The sequence below is a fragment of the Sorex fumeus genome, unplaced genomic scaffold (genome assembly GCF_029834395.1).
Source record: "Sorex fumeus unplaced genomic scaffold, SorFum_2.1 ptg000051l, whole genome shotgun sequence".
NCBI lineage: Eukaryota > Metazoa > Chordata > Mammalia > Eulipotyphla > Soricidae > Sorex > Sorex fumeus.
The window spans coordinates 14,237,865-14,257,564 of record NW_026606108.1 but is presented as its reverse complement, the minus strand read 5'-3'; the positions used below and the strand labels follow the sequence as shown (position 1 = coordinate 14,257,564).

Genomic DNA, 19,700 nt, shown 5'->3' with positions numbered 1-19,700 from the left:
TGTATACCTGAAATTTGTATAGTGTTGTAAACTGTGGTGCCTCAATAAAATGTTATTTTAAATAAAGGTAATTATGCATAGATTGCAGGCTGAAGTGAGGATAAATTCTATGTACACACAGAGAAAGTGCTAAATAAACTAGAACCATTCATATTGATACAGTATATCCATTTGCCTTTACTCATCTTATTTGCATAGCTTATATGAGGAATATTTATATTCTTTCTCATATTCCTGAATGCATTACCATAAAAATCACACATTTATCATAAAAATATAACTATGCAGAAAAACAGTATCTTCAATATATGACAGTGTGGAGAGGTTAAGGGGCTTGGGAATAGTCAGATCAGGGTCCATGCTGGGGCTTTTATCAAGCTACAAGCCATAGCACTGTGTGCAAATCATAAACCCTGAGATAACTCTTTCTACTTTGTAAAATGAATTTAACAATAGGATCTACAACAAAGCAGAACTATGGGGAAGTTCTTACTGAATGTGCATTGCTGATCAGAGGGCCAATCTGACTGCTAGTGGTCTGGTCTGCAAACAGTGGGGAAGAGTTGGATGGGAAGGTGAGAGCCAGTGAGTCCTGCCTTTTCTCAGGGTTGAGTGCTCCATGCATGCTCCTGTGCTCTGCATGGCCAATGGAAGCTGGATTTTCTGTCACTTGGAATAAGACTCTTTCTTAACCACTACCCTAGTTCATCGCAGCCCTCACACACTATCGTTGCCTGGTATCTTTGCCCATTTAAGCCAAGTACATCCTTTTCCAAATCCCTTTTGGCTGCAGTACCTGCAGAAACACCTCAGCTGACTTTCTTTTCATTGTACTGTCCTTTGCACAGCTTAACTTCTTCTCTGATGGGTTGTCCCCAGCATCAAGCCTTTCCTGTCTGGACCCCTTTAGATAGTGGAGCTATCACATGTTCTCTCCCGTGACAGTTCTGTTACCCTCTCTCCTTCACAAGCTTTAAAAGACTCAGGACTCTGTGCTCAAACTGTCAGTAGCTTCCAGGCTTAGAAAGCTCTTTAAACCTCCATTTAGACATGGAGAGTATCATGCTAAGTGAAATGAGTCAGAAAGAGAGGGACAGACATAGAAGGATTGAACTCATTTGTGAAATACAAAATAACATAATATTAGACTGACATACAAGGATAGTAAACACAGGGTGAGGAATATTGCCCCATGTTGGAAGCTTGTCTCATAAGGTGGGAGAGAAGGCAGCTGGGATAGAGAAGAGATCACTAAGACAATGGTAGTTGGAGGAATCGTTCGGGATGGGAGATGTGTGCTGAAAGTAGATAAAGGACCAAACGTGAGGACCTCTCAGTATCTGTGTTGCAAACCATAATGTCCAAAAGTAGAGAGAGAGTATGGGGCAAATTGTCTTCCATGGAGGCAGGGGAAGGGTTGCAAAGTGGGGGCAGAGAAGATATACTGGGGACATTGGTGGTAGAAAATGTGCACTGGTGGAAGGATGGGTGTTTGATCATTGTATGATTGAAACTCAAACATGAAAGCTTTGGGACTGTATCTCACGGTGAGTCAATAAAAATAAATAAATAAACCTCCATTTAATTATCTGTAATATCAGTATAGTAAATAAGAGCCTGGCAAGCTACCCGTGACCTATTCAATATGCCAAACACAGTAACAACAAGTCTCACGAAGGAGATGTTACTGGGCCCGCTCAAGCAAATCGATGAACAACGGGAGGACTGTGACTGTGACTGTGACCAGGGATTTGGCTGGGGTGATTAAATGAAATAATACATGTGAAACATTTATTATTATGTTTTGTTTTGTTTGGAGGTCACACCTGGAAAGTGCTCAGGGCTTATTCCTGGCTTTGCACTCAGGGATCACTCCTGGCAGGGCTAAAGGGGACCATATGAAGTACTATTGATAGAACTCAGATCCAGAGTGTACAAGGCAAGCACCCTACCTACTGTAATATCTCTCTGCCTCCACAGTTTGTGATACATAATATGTATTTGTATGCATATCATATACACCCCTCTCGGAGAGCCCGGCAAGCTACTGAGAGTATCTCACCCGCACGGCAGAGCCTGGCAAGCTCCCCGTGACGTATTCGATATGCCAAACACAGTAACAACAAAGTCTCCAATGGAGACGTTACTGGGCCTGCTCGAGCAAATCGACGAACAACGGGAGGGCCTTTACCTTTTTTATCATATACACAATATGTATAATCAATTTTGATGCTCTGTTGTGTATTTTTGTTTTTATAAGATCATAACACAAGTGTTCCAGAATGTGCACTATTTTTTAAAATAATTTTTTATTAATAAATCACCATGGGTCAGACTGTACACTATTTTTTATTGTTTTTATTTTGCCAGACATAGGTCTTGTAGACAAATCCTCAATGGTTTGTTTCTAGGGTTTCCAAAATCAACCGGAGGCACCTTTAGCTCTGGACTCAGATATTCTCACTACTTCATTTCTTAAATTCTCTTGGTGCCTAGGAGAGTTCATTTGTGTCATTTTTAAGTAGCAAGTTTATTTTTCTTGCTGTTAGAGAGGGTATGATTAGTTCTGGAGCCAGAATGCAGCTAATTACCTTTTCTCCTTAATTAAAAAAGCAGCCTCTCCTGAGAGTTTGTCTTTATTATCCCACAGACCACAATTGATCTTGTTCCTTCTTGGATTTCTCTTGCTTTGTAGATCTGCTCCCTTCCCCTACGGAGTACATTTCTTATTTTAATCTCTCCTTGAGGCGAGTGAAACCCAAGATTTAAGTTCAGGAGATTTGAGTTTAGGCTGGTTTCTATAGCTGATTTGATTCAGGCCCTTAATGCCCTTATCTTTGCTTCCTTGGCTGTAGAGTGTATAAATGTGGTATAGGTTTCTTCTCTGTGGATCAAACTGAAAACTGTTAAATGAGCTCTGGGAAATGCCACACTGGAGGATGCTAAACTACCATCTAATTATTTTGTTTTCAAAGGTTGCAGGATACTTAAAACTCTAGAATTTCTAGAACTGTGTATATAGAACCCTACCTCTCACTGCACTTGTATACTGTTGGGAATCTGTAATGACAGGAGAAGTATGATTCATATTCGTGGAACAACAGAATTGGAATTTTGATGAAATAGAACTTCATATTGAAAATACACAATATGGGATTCAATTGGGGAGAAGAGCTGCATGGATTTCAAATATGTCTGTCATAGGAGCTATAAAAAAATTGAAGGCTAGTCAAACTCACCTAGGTGCCTGGTATGTAAAGATACTCTTTTCTCTCCTAAGAAGTAAGATACACTAATAAACTGTATCTCACATCCATGGGTCATGTGATCACCACTTTGCAACTTGTCACACCTCCTTGGATACGCAATTTAAACTCTGCACAATCCCTTCTTAAACTGCAAAAATATTTTAAGATCAAAGTTATAGATCCATTGTGAGGAATAAATGATCATTTGTCCATCATATGCCTGCCAAATGCTTGCAAAAGTTTGTAACATAAATAATGGTTTAACCCTTTCATATTAGCTGTGGGACATATAGCAGTTTGGAAAACTTTTCTCAAGTCTTTTTAAGTATCTGTCCATGGCCAGAATAGATCAATCTTGATACTTTTCTCTCTGAACATAAAGGGATTCTTTATCATTGCAGACAGATGCTACTAATTAAAAAAATGGTTGCCAAGTTTTGAACTTAGGTGGCACCTTGCTTATTGCAAATGGGTGTGTAACTGTGGAACTTGAAATTCAAATCTCAATCTTCAAGTTTTGAACTCTGTGATTATGGGTAATGCAAGCCCTTGAATTTCTGTTTCATATTAATAAAATGCCAATACTCCTGCTCTCCTTTGATATCTAATACTTTCGTGAGAACAGTCTGCCTTCTGGGATTGACTTGCTTGACTTGGATGATATGATGCTAAATGAGGTAAGTCAGAAAAAACTGACATAATACTCAGTTGACTTGGATGATATGATGCTAAGTGAGGTAAGTCAGACAATGGAACCTGAAAATCAAAAAATCAACACAAAAAACCAAAATGGTGGATACTGAAGATAAGATAAGGGAGAAAATAAGATCTCTGGGGTTTAGGGGTACAATCTTGTAATGAGCACTCAATAAACCATGGACACCTAACACACTGCATGATGATCATAGACAATAATATGATATGAAAATATGCAGCATGATAAAATTTGCTTTGATTATGATCATGTTGGGTTGGAGCGATAGCACAGCTGGTAGGGCATTTGCCTTGCACACGGCCAACCCAGGTTCCAAAACAATGAAATGGTTATATGTTTTAATATGAGACGAACACCCAAGGACAGTAGAAACAAGGGCCAGGACGAATGGTCCATGGTTGGAAGCCTTCCTCAAAGGCTAAGGGAGAGAGCAGCTAGGATAGAGAAGGGACCACTATGTCAGAATGGCTGGAAGGAGTTTCTCTGGATGGGAGATGTGTGCTGAAAGTGGTAAAGAACCAAACATGATGACCTCTCAGTATCTGTAATGCAAATCATAATGCTCAAAAGGAGAGAAAGAGAAAGAGAGAGAGAGAAGCTACAGAGAGACAGAGACAGAGACAGACAGACAAACAGAGACAGAGAAAAGAGAGAAAGAGGGAGGCGGGAAGTTCCTGCCATAGACGTGGACTGGGAGGGGGTTGGCAGGATACGGGGGATATTGGTGGTGGTAAATGTATAGTGGTGGGTGTTGAAATATTGTATGACTAAGACGCAGCCACTAAAGCTTTGTAACTGTATTTTACAGTGATTTAATAAAAAAATAAATTTTAAAAAAGATTATATGTCTGTGTTAATGATGGATATTAACCAGATCTATCAGAGTGGCCATTTGGCAAAAGATACAAATATTGACTCATTATTTGATACTCTTGAATTATAGGTTACATATTAATGATAACTCAGCTGAAAGTGTAAAAGGTACCACCTAGCTGGCAACAAAGAGATAAGAGGGAGAGTCATGGTTGTTCTATAACCCAAAGCTGGCAGCTTTTCATCTCCGCCTTCTGTTCCAGACCCTGGTTTTGATGTCAATTTCTCTTCATACTTCTTACCTCCTTCTCACTTTTTTTTTCTTAATGTAGGTCTCTCTACATGATAGAAACTTTAGTGTGCCACCCTAAATCATGTAGAACTAAATATCTAATAGTATTCTCAAGAACTTGGTGAAGACCTGATCTTAGCTAACATCATAGAACAAAGAGAGAATTGAACCCACATTGATCTGTCAGAAGCCAAGGGTTATGGGAGTCCATTCTGGCTCGCATGCTCTGCTCTCTTCCTACCTGCTCTCACTATATCCCATATTGCATTACAGGGTGAGCAACCTGATGCCAGGGGAGATACCCTGAAGGGATGTAATTAGCCTATTAAGTTCCCTAATGTTTTGTATAGTCATTCAAGTGAGAACAGCAGATCTATCAGTTCTGCCACCGGCCCTGCCAGGCAGAGCATTGCATCTCCTCACTGCTATTTATAGAACCCAGGATCTGAACCAGCTGATGTGGTAGGACCTGGCCTTTTCTCAAACTGGATGCCACGAAAAATGTCTACTGAATGTGGGCATTCTTAGAATGACATTTTACCACCCCCATGAATCTGCACCCTAAAGCCATCAGCTCAAATTATGTGCACATCTCTTCTTTATTACTATTCTCCAGTTTATTCTCACAGAAAATATGAAGTTTATCACTGGCCAACAATAAGTATCATACATCTTCATACATTGAGGGCTTCCTTGAGAGCTTTGTTCTTTTTCCCTCTTTCTTTTTAGGGGAAAAAAGAGAAATGCATAGTTTATTTGTTCTAGAAATTTGAGATGCCAAAGAACCATAGTGACTCTTTTATGACAAATTGTTTACCAAAGCACTATCTTGGGAGTCATAGCCTTGAAAACCTAGTCCTTTCTCTGGAAATCATGCTCTGATGGGGCAGAGTGGAGGAAAAGAATCAACAATGGCAGTAGCAGGTATTGTGCTGAAAATAAGATAGACATGGGGAGATAAGGATGGAGTGTGGTACTGTTCTAAGTCGGTGGTTAGGATAGGACCTCAAGGAGGTGTATTAGGTGTATTAGTTAAAATCTAAATCAAAAGGCCAGAGAAATGGGCTTGTAGGAGGGCGGTGAGTCTAGGCCAAGGAGACCCAACAGTGTCCATTGCTCTGGAGAGAGGGTTACCTGAGGGCTACACAAAAGCAGAGCACACTCTGGAGAGATAAGAACAGGGGTAAATGGTTCATATTTAAACTCGTTGGGAACCAGTGGATGACAACAAGCAGGCAGACATGAGTCACAATAAATACCAGGTTCAGTGTAGATAGTGGATTGTCAAAGGACAAGAATAGAAGCAAGAACAAGGCACTATTGAAATTTCAACTGGAATGATAGTGCTAATGTAACTTACCAATATGTTTAGTTTACTATGTTTATTAGACTCAAATATACATAGTATAAAATTTACCATTGAAACTTTTTTTAATGGAATCACGGTGAGGTACATAGTTACAAAGTTGTTGTTCATGATTGGGTTTTAATCATACCATGTTCTATCACCCATCCCTTCACCAGTGTACTTTTCTCAATACCAATGTCCCCAATTTCCCTCCTTTCTCCCTGCTACCTGGGGAGCCTGCCACTATGGCAGACACTTCTCTTCTCTTTTCTCTCCCCCCGCCCTTTGGGGCATTATGCTTTGCAGTGCAGTTGCTTAAAGTTTACCATATCTGTCCCTTTGCCTACTTTCAGCACTCAGTTCTTGTTGTTCAGAGTGATCTTTTCCAACTCTCATTGTCACAGTGGTCCTGTCTCTATTATAGCTGCTTCTCCCAGCTATCGCGTGTGGCAAGCTTCCAACCATGGACCATTCCTCCTGTTCTTTGGGCATTAGTCTCATAATATTTTTTTAATTCACCAAAAATGAGTCCTATCATTCTATGTCTGTTTCTCTAACTCTGACTGATTTCACTCAGCATGACACTCTCCATGTCCCTTCATTTATATGTGAATTTCACGACTTCATTTTTCCTAATGGCTGTATATTAGCTCATTGTGTAGGTGTACCATAGTTTCTTTATCTAGACATTTGTTCTCAGATACTCAGGTTGTTTCCAGATTCTGGCTATTGTGAATAGTGCTACAGTGAAGTTAGAAGTACAGATGGTTTTTCTGCAGTGTGTTTTTTGGGGTCCTCTGCTATATTCCCAGAAGTAACATTGCTACGAGTCATATGGAAACTCAATTTCTAGCTTTTTGAGGAATGCCCATATTGTTTTTCTAAAAGACTGGACCAGTCAGAAGTCCCACCAACAATAAAGGAGAGTCTCTTTCTCCCCCACATCTGCACCAAAACTGGTTGATCTTGTTTCTTTTGATGTACGCCAGTCTGCCAGTCTCTGTGGTGTGAAATGATATATCATTGATGTTTTGATTTGCATTTCCCTAATGCTTAGTGATGTAGAGAATTTTTTTCATTTGTCTTTTGGCCATTTGCATTTCTTCTTTGAGGCAGTTTCTGTTCATTTCTTCTCCCATTTTTTTGATGGGGTTAGATGTATTTTCTTGTAAAATTCTACCAGTGCCTTTTATATCTTGGATATTAACCCCTTATTAGATGGATATTGGGTGAACAATTTTCCCATTCCATGGGTTATCTTTATATCTTGGTCACTGTTTCTTTTGAGGTATGAAAGTTTCTTAGTTTAACCATTGAATCATTTTAAGTGATAATTTAGATTCACTGCTTGTTTAGCTCTTACCACAATCTTTAGTACTTTTTCATCATCCCAGCTCTGAATAACCACATTATTCAATATTATAGAAACCATAACTAATCAGTCCACCTTCTCTGTCTTGGGCAATCACATCCATTTCTGTCTGTGTCAATCTGACTATTTTAAGTACCTTATGTAAGTGGACTCATAATAATTGACTTTTTGGATCTGGCATATTTCACTTAGTTTAATGTCAACTTATTTATTGTCATAATTTCATTTTTTTAATTTTAATTTTTATTTAGGGGCAGGTTATTTTTATTTAGGCACACCCAGTGGTACTAGTGGTGTTGTGCTCAATGTTTGCTCCTGGAGTTGAACAGGGAACAGTGAGCTACCAGGATCAAATCAAGACATCCTTTTTAAAAAATAATTGAATATATCACTGCATGTATATTGCATATATATATATATATATACTACATTGTTTTATCTATTTAGCCATTAACTGATATTTGGGTTGTGTTACTTCTTCACTGTTATGAATAGTTGTGTTATGAACAGAAGTATATAATTATTTGTGTAACTACCTCCTTTCAATTTGGGGTATACATACCTGAAGTAGGATTGCTGGATCATTTATTAATTTTTTATTTTAAGTAAACCACCACACAATTTTCAATAATTCTATATGAAATAATTATGCCTTTAAAATAGTTGCTAAGATTTGATATGGGTCCAGCATAATAGTTGAGAGAAAGAAAAGACTTAGTGTATCTGTGTGTGTGTATATATATATATATATATACATATATATATGTATTTGTGTGGGCTGGAGCAGTAGCACAGCGGTAGGGCATTTTCCTTGCATGCAGCCAACATGACCGACCCAAGTTCGATTCCTCCGCCCCTCTCGGAGAGCCCGGCAAGCTACTGAGAGTATCTCGCCCGCACGGCAGAGCCTGGCAAGCTCCCCGTGACGTATTTGATATGCCAAACACAGTAACAAGAAGTCTCACGATGGAGGCATTACTGGGCCCACTCGAGCAAATCGATGAGTAACGGGAGGACCGTGACCGTGTATAGGTGTGTATATATATATATATATATATATAGAGAGAGAGAGAGAGAGAGAGAGAGAGAGAGAAAGAAAGAGAGAGAGAGAGTTTTGGACTTTAACTATTGTAATATTATTGAGCAATATTCTGTGGCAAAAGATTTTGGAATAAGATTGTTTTGTGTTTTTGTTGGGTAGATATGGACTTCAAAGGTATATCATGTTGTCAATGTTATTATATATATGAAAACTGTAAAAAATGTTTCATGTGGTAATTAAATATCAGGATCAAGATTGGAGGTATTATACATATATAATCTATGCTATACATAACATATACATAACATACATGAAGTGTAGTTGTAGATAAAAATGTGTCCTCGAGAATCTAACAATTTAATGATTGTACCAAGAATTTGCCAACAATTGACGCTGAGGAGAGAGCTTTGCAATATGAAGAGAACCAGGAGACTGTGGTTTTTTTGAAATCCCTCAGAGGAAAGTGTCAGAAAGAAAAGAATGACAACCCACTGAAAAGCTAAGTATAATAAAGAAAAATAAAGCAATTGGCTTTGTCAAGCTGGGACCATCTATGTGCTTAACAAGCAATTTAGGAAAGTCAGGGAAGATAAAGTTTGGTTAGCATGGACTGAGAAGAGAATGACAGTTGCTCTAATCCTAACCTATCAAGACTCAATTGAGAGGTGTTTTGAGAAGAAAAATTTCAAAACCAAAATAGTAGGTGAAGCTGGTTGTGGGTCAAGAAAGGTATTTCAAAGAGACTCAGTCCTAAAAGAAAAGGGAGAAGAAAAAGGTATAGGAGAAGAAAGGGCATGTCAGAGGGATTGATACAGAGCCACGCAGAGGGGGAAGAGTATGGGGAGTCTTTCTTTTTCCATAGTACTAGAGGTGGGGAGAGGCAATCAGTATTGGATACAGGAAACTTTGGTAGAATGATGTTAATCAGTTCCCAGACTTAGCTTTGTAAAGAGGAAGATTCATAAACCTAGAGAAGGTGTGAGGGAGATTATCAAAGAGGGAGAAGGTGTGAGGGAATGATGAAAAGTGTTCTTTGTTCATCAACACATTGCCTAGCATAGTCAGATTATTATACTTGCAAAGTTCAGATGCTTGGTTGCAGGCAAGATGTGTTTGAGAGGATGGGTTTAACCAACATTACAGTTTTATTTGGTGAATAAAACTAACTGAAGGAATGAGAAAATAAAAGTTTTTTTTTAAGTGCCATAAAGTTAATTAAGTATATGAGAGGTTTCTGTATGAAGATGAAGGTACAAGAGCAACACTTGGTCTTGGTGTTTCTCTTATGCCAGATGGAATTTATGTTAGATAGAAAGTCATGGGCTCAGCAACATTAATTACAAGAGAGTGATTTGGGAAATGGAATTAAGGAAATCGTGGAATAAAGAGATGATTAGAGGTGAGATGTTTATTGGAATATCCATGCAGACATGGACATCAACAAGGATGATTAAATAACAGAAACAAAAAATGAGAAGGAACATATTGGCTTTCTATTAATAGTACATAGGTTTGAAGAGACCTCCATATATATATTTAAGTTTAAAAATTTGTTGAGTGGTTGTGTGGTAGGTAGTAAAGGCTTTACAACCCATTTACATTCTTACATAAGCTTTTCACAGGTTCGTATTTTAAAATCCAATTGGTTTATTTGCATTTGGACAATGGTTGGATGATATTTCTGAATGTGATGACATAGAATATTCTCAAGGGTTCTTTTTGTTTGGAGACGCATATCCGGGTCTATCCAGAGAGTCTCTATAGCCTTAGCATGTGCAAGGTCTGAGAACCCATGTTGCTCAATGGTATTCTAGTGGCTTTAAATATATCCAGGTTTAATAATGCCCAAACTAAAACGTATTACAGAGTTCCTTAAATGAAAGAAGCATCTAAAATAGGTTGTTTCCTATTTAGGCTTATTTTAAAGGACTGAAAATATAAGGATAAAATGCTGAATTTCAGAACTAGAAACCCCTCTGTTCCTGTAGAACTTTTTGATCTAGCTTGCTGAATTTGTTTTCATTTTCTTTCTCTTGGCACAAGAATACTCAAGTAATCATTTGTTTGTTTTGTTTTGGTGCTATACCCAGCCGGATTTAGGGTTTAATCCTAACTCTGTGCTAAGGGATCACTCCAGGCAGGACTTGAAGGAACCCAACATAGAACCCAGGTCTGCCACATGCTAGGCAAGTGCCTTATTAACTGCTGCCCTATCTCTCCAGTTCAAGAATGTGCAATCTAATACATCAGTCTACCATGCAGTAACTAGGAATTACCTGATCATATTTGCAAGAAACTGTACACTTAAGATCAATATCAAATACTAGAATTTGTTGCAAATCTAATTTTTGTAACTATGGTACTTGGCAGAAAAAGGTGAGTACAATAGGTGGGAGGAATGGGTATAATGAGGCTGGGATAGACTGCAGCTTTGGTGGTGGGTGTGCTAAGTCATATGTTTTACAATACATTGCCATGCTATGTAAACTAATCAATAAAAAGGGGAAATGTGAATTTTTTCTAAGATTTTCACCCATTGTTCTTAAAAATTAGGCATGCTTCTTTAGCACTCTAAATGTCTTTGGCATGATTCTTATTGACCTTCTGTATCCGCTCTATCCTTGGAAGATATTAATTAAATATTTAATTTAGCTTCATATTTCCTATACAAATAGCACAGACTTACCAAAATAGATAAATAGTGAAGTAAACGAAAATGAAGTTAAAACTAGGTGTACCACACTACTCTAATGGTTCCCTCTGATTTCTGTATTTATTAGCCTTCAAGGAGGTTTCTTGAAAAAGTTGTGGACATAGTGGTAATTGGTTTTAATAAATAGTAAAACTGAGCCTTGGGGATTTAGCAGAAGTCTCACATTAAGTGTCAAATCCACAGAAACTCAATTCTCCCAGCAAGAAATCATTATTTTACTCATGCCCCATCATCTCTCTCTCTTTTTTTTTCCCTGGCGGCCTGCAGGAGCACTTCCCTCCCTAGAACACTAATGCCCCTTTGGTCAGATCTGAAAGAAGTGGCAAGAGCTTTACACCTGGTTTGCCATGAGCTTTAAACTAGAGAGATTTGTTGGTGCTCTATAGAGTTCTATGAGATCTTGTTTGGGTTGACTTTCTTGAGCAGAAGAAAAATTTCCTTGATATCATTTAATCATTCATTTGCTGCCTCCCAGATCCTATGAGCCTATGTGATGGAATATGGGTTCATGATTTAGTTGGGGAAAAGTAATATGCTTGTGATAAATGCTGTAGTGAAATACATGTATTCTGCAGGGCACATGAGAGGTGTGAGTTCGGGGGGTCGGGGGTGGGGGTGGGCATCGATTTAGAATTGAATAATCAAGGAAAGCTCCCTGCAGGAAGTGGCACCTGAGAAATTGAATGACAGATCTGCCATATCTGGGTACAGCACTAAAAGGGCTCTGATTCAAGCAATGGAAAAGCAGAATGGAGTACAGGGAGCATTAGGGAAACTACACATATTTCAAATATTGTTGGAATCCAGGGCCAGATTATAAAAGGCCTTTATGCTATCAGAGTCAGTTTGGACTTGCTAATTCTTAAAATAGCGGGAACTTTCTGCAACACCAAATTCTCCATCACAAAAATGTGGCCAATTGAAACCTAATTGCACACTCTGTAGCAAGTTGTACCTTACACCCTAGAAAAATTTGTTTTTATGAAAACAGGGCCCCAACAGCCTGGACCTATCCAATCCAGAGACTAAGGTCACCTAAACCTAGTGACATAAAAGCCACTTGATTGGGCTGAAAATGTGTTCTCAAAACTTTGTTCAGAATTTCTCTCCTGATGGTATCTGTGAATTTAGGTTGAAAATCTTTTAATGGCACATTAGGGAAGAGCAGTAAAAACCTATGGGGGAAAAGTGAAAGCTGTTCGGAGGTTTGTTCTCTGCTATAAATTGAAGGATCTCATGCATGCATGGAAGACTGGTACACATCCATTAATTACCCCCAAAATAATTTTTATTTATTTTTTGGGGCCCACAACCTTTTATTTATTTATTTATTTACTTTTTAATTTTTATGAGTGAAACATCATGAGGTACAGTTGTAGACTTACAAATTTTTGTGCTTGGGTTTCAATTATACAATGATCAAATACCCATCCCTCCACCAGTGCCCATTTCCTACTGCCACGCCAAAATAATTTTTATTAAGTAACTCACATCATATTGTAACAGAATGAATACTCTATATTTTACTATTGCTGTTTTACTACTTATAAAAACCAACAAATAGTAACATTGTAGAGGTAAAATAACATCATTTTTAAAGCTAGTTTAAAATAAAGTTTCACTATTGCTATTTATAATAGTTTATAGTTTAATTTCACTTCATTACTGTAATTCCAGAAAATAATTATTATCACAACTGAAATGACCCTCACCCAAGAAACCCCATGGATTAATGGATAAATTTGCTTAGATACCATTGGCTATAGAAATTCAGAGCCTGAGCTTTTGAATGCAGGAGACAATGCATTCCATTTAATACTCTTAGGTCATTGGGTTAGGTAAAGTTAGCCTATTTTGTTAGTTTTTTGTTTGGGCCATACTCTTTGGTGCTCAGGACTTACTCCTGGCTATATTCAGAAATCACACCTAGCTGTGTTCAGGGTACCATGTGTGGTACAAAGGATCAAACCAAGGTCAACCAGATGCAAGGCAAATGCCCTACTCATTGTATTATTTCTCCAATCCACTTTAAGATCTTTAAATTTTAGTTTTATACCTCATTTATTGACTGTGATCATTTAATGAGATTGTATGTGAGGAGGGCCTAGTATCTTGTTTAACTTCATCGTTCTTGAACATTTTTTCATCTATGCTTTAGTTCTGTTTTGTTATGAGCAACTTTTTCTTTTCTTTTTACTCTCCTAGGGATATGAAGCCTGACAATATTTTGCTTGATGAACATGGTAAGTAAATGATTTGTTTGCAGTCAACTGTATAGCATTTATATAGAAAAAGTCACTTATCTATAGAAAGGGAGTATTTCACATGGAAGAGGTATTTTTCTGATTCATTTGAGCTATAGGGACTAGTTTCATCTTAAGGGTGGTATCCATGCAGTGGGGGAACTTTATTATTTGCAGCAATGACTTGGTGCAACAAAAAACCCTTAAGTAACAATAAATGTATGCAATTAGCAAGTAATTCTCTTTCCACTTACTAATTTCTTCAAGAAAACCTTCACAGTGTTTTGGTGCTGGCTTGTCTTAATATCTGTATGACACTTAATAATTATTTTCTCAGTTACATAAAGATATAATAGGTTTTCCAACATTTCACAGGCAATAATATTAACCTAGAAACTAGTAACATTTTGGGTTCTTATTTGTCTACTTTTTTTAATTGAATCACCTTGAGAAGCAGTCACAAACTTTCATAGTTAAGTTTCAGTTATACAGTGATTGAGTACACATCCCTCCACCAGTGTACATTTTTCACCAATAATATTCCCAATATCCCTCCTGCCACTCCCATTCCATCCCACCCCCTGCCTCTGAGGCAGGCACCTTGCTTCTTATTTTCTCTGTACTTTGGGACATTATGGTTTGTGTCTACTTTTGTACATTTATTTATGAGTGTAAATTGGTTTGTATTTCCAGATTAAATATAAGGTTTTCTGTTCAAGTGCTTTTCAATTAAAAAATAAAACAGTTCAGGACCAAAGAAATAAGCCAACAGCAGGCCTGAGTTAAATCCCTGTATCTCATGGTCCCTGAGCACACTTGGAGCCACGTTTCAGCAGAAAATGCAGAGGGACCCTCAGTATAACTAGGTATGGACCCAAAAAAATCAGTTTAAAAAAAGTAATTTAGATATATATAATCCAGATACAAAAGTGATACAGCGGTAGGGCATTTGCCTTGCACGCAGCCAACATGGCCGACCCGAGTTCGATTCTTCCGCCCCTCTCGGAGAACCCGGCAACCTACCGAGAGTATCTCGCCCGCACGGCAGAGCCTGGCAAGCTACCCGTGACGTATTCGATATGTCAAACACAGTAACAAAAAAGTTTCCAATGGAGACGTTACTGGGCCTGCTCGAGCAAATCGATGAACAACGGGAGGATCATGACCGTGACCGTGACAAGTGATAGGGGTATGTCAATAACTATAAAGGTGGTAAGTGAATGCTTGAAGTTTAAGAGTCATTAAGGTACTCAGTACAAGATTTTGTCAATGATTAAATGTGAAAAATCTCTCCTTCATATTTATTTTAATGTCAATTTAGATGTATAAGTACATCAGAGTAAACCTGAATGATATAGCCTGCATGTTCTCAACATTATTGTGGCAATAAGATTCTTGTTGTGTTTTAGAAAGCTACTAGATGAGGGAATTCTGAATCTATAAAGCTCCTTATTCATTTTATTTTTGCAATAAGGATTTTCAAGTGAGACGGAATCTCCAGGTTTCATCCATAACTCATTATTTATTTACCTAGTTGCATTTTAAACCTCATTTGCCAGACCCCATCTGGGCTCAGAGGGCTAAGAAACACTTTTGTGTATGACCTCTAATTTCAAAGCATGGGATCTTTATTTATTTATAGGCTGTCAAAGAAGATTTTTCCACTTTATTTCAATGCCCATTTCTTCCTTGCCTAAACTACTTCTGGCACTTGGGAACATATCATCCGGTTCCTAGAAATGTGAGCAATGGGGAGATCTAGAATAAAGGCGACTTCCACAAACACACCAGTTATCCTTGCCTTGGGTGCCACCCCAATACACCCTACATCCTTAACATACTTCCTCTCTTCCCCATGCAAATGAACTCTGTGGAACGTGGTGATTGTGGAGAAGGCCTCCTCTAGACTAGAGAGGTCACCTTTGTGCAGCTGAGAAAAGGTGCCTACCTTAGTCTTTTGACGATGCATGACTAGTCAAAGAAAACTCAGGTTGGTTCTGTTCCCCATAGCCAATTCAATTCGGTGATAGTCATGAAATATGTATAGTGAGGCATCAAACTGAACACATTGAATGAACATGTAGTACATATAGTTGTTGTTGGATAATGATGCAGTCCAGAAACCTGTGTTTTATTGTAATGCAAGGCCACTCAGTTGCCTGTATGCATAATACCTGCTGCTCTACCATTTGTTGAGATCTTGAATGGAGACATATTTTATCTATCAAAAACTTTTAAAGATTTATCTTTCATGCAGAAAAAAATATTTTAATATTTTATCTTGACCATGGCTTTATCTTATTTCTGCCATAGGGTTATTTTATTCTCTCATATTTAGCTTCCTTCTCATTTATCTGGCCACTGGTGATTATAGAATAATTTATTGACTGTTTTCCCTAATATATACTTTTGTGTGTGTGCTTTTTGGATCACACCCGGTGATGTACAGGGGTTACTCCTGTCTCATTCACTCAGGAATTACTCCTGGCAGTGCTCAGGAGACCATATGTGATGCTGAAATTGAACCCAGGTCCACTGTGTGCAAAGAAAACACCCTACCCACTGCTATCACTCCAGCCCCACCTAACATATACTTTTAACCACCCCTAAAGAACACCATTGTGAAGGATTAATTCTGTAATATTGCAGTTCAGAGTGTTGTTCTTGAAACTTACTGCCTGATTTTAAAATCCAATTCAGTTAGGTAAAAGGTATCCAAGAAAGATGGATTTGGACTCTTAATGGTGAAAAAATAACCCTGTTGGTTTATAACAAGCACATATGAAACATATGGTTCTCCAATGCAATGTCACTTCAATTAATAGTCATAGTTAACACTCCAAACACAATTTCCCCACTTGTGAATTCGAGGATTCTAACAGGTACCTTAGTTTATTTAAGGTTAAGCAGAGTGCCTGCTTCTTAGAGTCATTGACAGTTTTACTGAAAATGTTTATCAAATGCTTTATTGCCAATATCTGCCATATGAAAAGCCACTCGACCAAAAAAGAAATATTAGCATATTTTCCTTGAGATTCCGGTGGATTTCTTATATTGTTTTACATGATTTTGCCTAAGTCAAATGGTGTCTGTGAAAGCTGGAAACTTACCTTCCTTTATTAAAGAATTATTTTTATTCAAAGAGAGACATCCCAAAGAATCTATGTTGATATGTTAGACCTTGGTTTACAGAGTTTTGCCTAATTCTTACATCTCAGATAACGACACTTCAGTGTCTGTCTTACATTTCATTGATTTCTGCAAAAGACTGGACCTATTGTTCAGGTCTTTTCTTCTTGGGCTTCCATAACTTAAAAGTATGAGCTTGTATCCCAGTTGTCTAGAGAAAAGGCTTAAGTCTACACCCGCAATCTGGCATATTAAATGTAGCAAATTCTTCCACTCAATTTTTTGGGGTCTAGGCTATGTAAGAAGTGTTTTTTTGTATATGATATATATAAGAAGTGTTTTTTGTATATGATATTCCAATCCTGAACACAACTTGATAATGACTATAGTTATTGAGAGAAACATCACTTTTGAAAGGACTGGATATGTGAATGAGATAGGAACAGAGGCAAAATGTTGACTGCCATTTTCTCTTATTGTCCTGGGGATCCCTTTCTAGAAAAAAAACTTGAGGCGATATACTTTCTGTTTATTCATTTAAAAGAAAAAAGTCTTTCAGTCACTGGGCCATAAGTTGCCAGTTTTAAATTTTTTGTTACCTTTGATGCCTCAAAGCTCATTAGGCATCGCTGTTCTGAGAATCAAAAAATCACAAATCAGTACCTGCTTCTTGAAGCATTAAAGCACATCTGGTGTGATTTCTCATGTTTCAGATTTGGACCCTTCTTTGTTGTCTCTTTCCACATTTATATTTCACTGCTTATCTGCCAACACATGAAATTCTTGCCTAGATTTTAGCAACTATGAAGGATCCCTCCTATATCCAATCCCATAAATGAACTCTGAATCACATTTTTTTTCTCTTTTTGGGTCAAATCCAGCCATTCTCAGGGGTTACTCCTACCTCTGCACTCAGGAATTACTCCTGGTGGTGTTTGGGGGACCATATGGGACAACAGAGATAGAACCAGGGTCAGCTCTGTGCAAGGCAAATGCCCTACCCGCTGTACTATAGTTCCTGTCCCAGTATTACATTTTTTATATTAGATTTTGTACCATTCAGCAACAGACAGAACTTCCACTTTATTGCTTTTTTGGTTTATATTGGTTCATATTCACAGAAAAGATTGGTAGTAGAGGGAGTCAAATCCTTTTGTACAACAGAGAATCAATCTTTTCCATAGCATAAGCAAACATTCCTTCTACTTCAGAAATGGACTCTAAAAAATGTTTTTAATTTAGAGCAGCCTGTTACTGAGGCCTTCAAATGCCCTGTTCACTAGTTCAGAGCCCAAGATGGTCATATGTCTTGAGTGACTCATAACCCCACTCTCCTGCTATGTTTTTTCACATCTTATGAATTTATGTACTTCTTTCAACTTTTTAAATTCCATACTGTCTAAAATTCATGTGGCTTTCTTAAATTATTCAGGAAACAAATGCAGCCTAGAGAGGAACAATATTATTTGCCTGGAATATCCGAGAAAGGAAATTTATGGCACCATCTATAATTTAACTTTCTTAATGTCTTCTCTAATAGTCCAGAACAGAGAAAGGCAAGAACTCAGTCTGGGTTGTAAGGAATGGCTTCTCTTCACAGAGACCCCAAGTGTGCTTAAGAATCAAGTGGGCATGATAGTTGAAAATATATATACACAATTAAAACTGCATGTGCATCATGAGCAGGTGTGCAATCTTATGTGCAAGCACTGCAAGTGAAAGTGTGGAAGCCTGAGCAAGCTCTCCATGCAAGTGTGTTGACATCACAACCAAGTATGCATGCAGTCCCCAGACATCGCAACAACAGCAACAAATAAAATAGAAGGGGGATTTTTAAATACATATAAATGTAAACTGCCATTCATTTTCTCCAAATAATCAGACTAATTAACTCTCTGCCCAAGGATGTGCATTTTTAATAAAAAATCCCATTAAGTCATGATACATACATTCTAACATGTGCTGGTCTTGTTTAAGGAAAAAAAAATTGAAGTTAGAGACTAAGTTTGCTGATTGGTAATGATGTTCTGGAGTCTGCTGAGAAAGGTCCTAAGATTAAACAAGCACAATGAGAAGGAGATAAATAATGACAGAATTCAATTATTCAATGATATGACTATGGATTTTAAGTGTGATCCTATGTTCCAAGGCAAAGAGGTGAAAGCAAAAGAAAAACCCTCTCCTAATGTTTAAATAAATTTTGAACTTTTAAGTGAAAAGCTTCACATGAAGATAGAGTTCTAACTGGGGTGTTTTTGTTCTACTGCACTTTCCATGGTGGACGTTATTCAACTCTGGAGACATTTGTGAGGGTTAATATTCCTTTCCTGGGGCTGGAGCAATTGCACAGTGGGTAGGGCATTTGCCTTGCACATGGCCAACCCAGGTTCAATTCCTGGCATCCCATATGGTCCCTGGAGCGCTGCCAGGGGTAATTCCTGAGTGCAGAGCCAGGAATGACCCCTGTTCATTGCTGGGTGTGACCCCCCAAAAAAAGATTCCATTTCTCCTAGGAGTAAAAAGTCTTCTGGGAATTCAGTAGGTCAAGTCCAGGATACCTCTTAGGATCATGCCATGTCCAGGGATTGGCCCACCAAAATGAGCAGACTCAAAGTCTAAATTATGCTGAGAAACTATGAGAAAGTGTGCACAAAGTCTGGGCATGTAGAAAAGTCATATAAAATTCAGGATTCCTCAGAGTGTGTCAGAAGAGTGGAACTTCCCCCACTATGCCAGCCCTCATTCTTTTCCAGAGCTAAAGGAAAATCTCCAGGCAGATCTCTGT

General features: G+C 38.0%; 1 protein-coding gene across 1 annotated transcript in view; it reads left to right on the top strand.

Moving 5' to 3' along the window:
- STK32A (serine/threonine kinase 32A) overlaps positions 1-19,700 on the top strand; it is a 129,454-nt gene that overhangs the window by 71,252 nt on the left and 38,502 nt on the right. Inside the window, exon 6 of the mRNA XM_056124593.1 lies at positions 13,749-13,786. Coding sequence (XP_055980568.1) covers positions 13,749-13,786 — 38 coding nt within the window. The remainder of the gene's footprint in view (positions 1-13,748; positions 13,787-19,700) is intronic.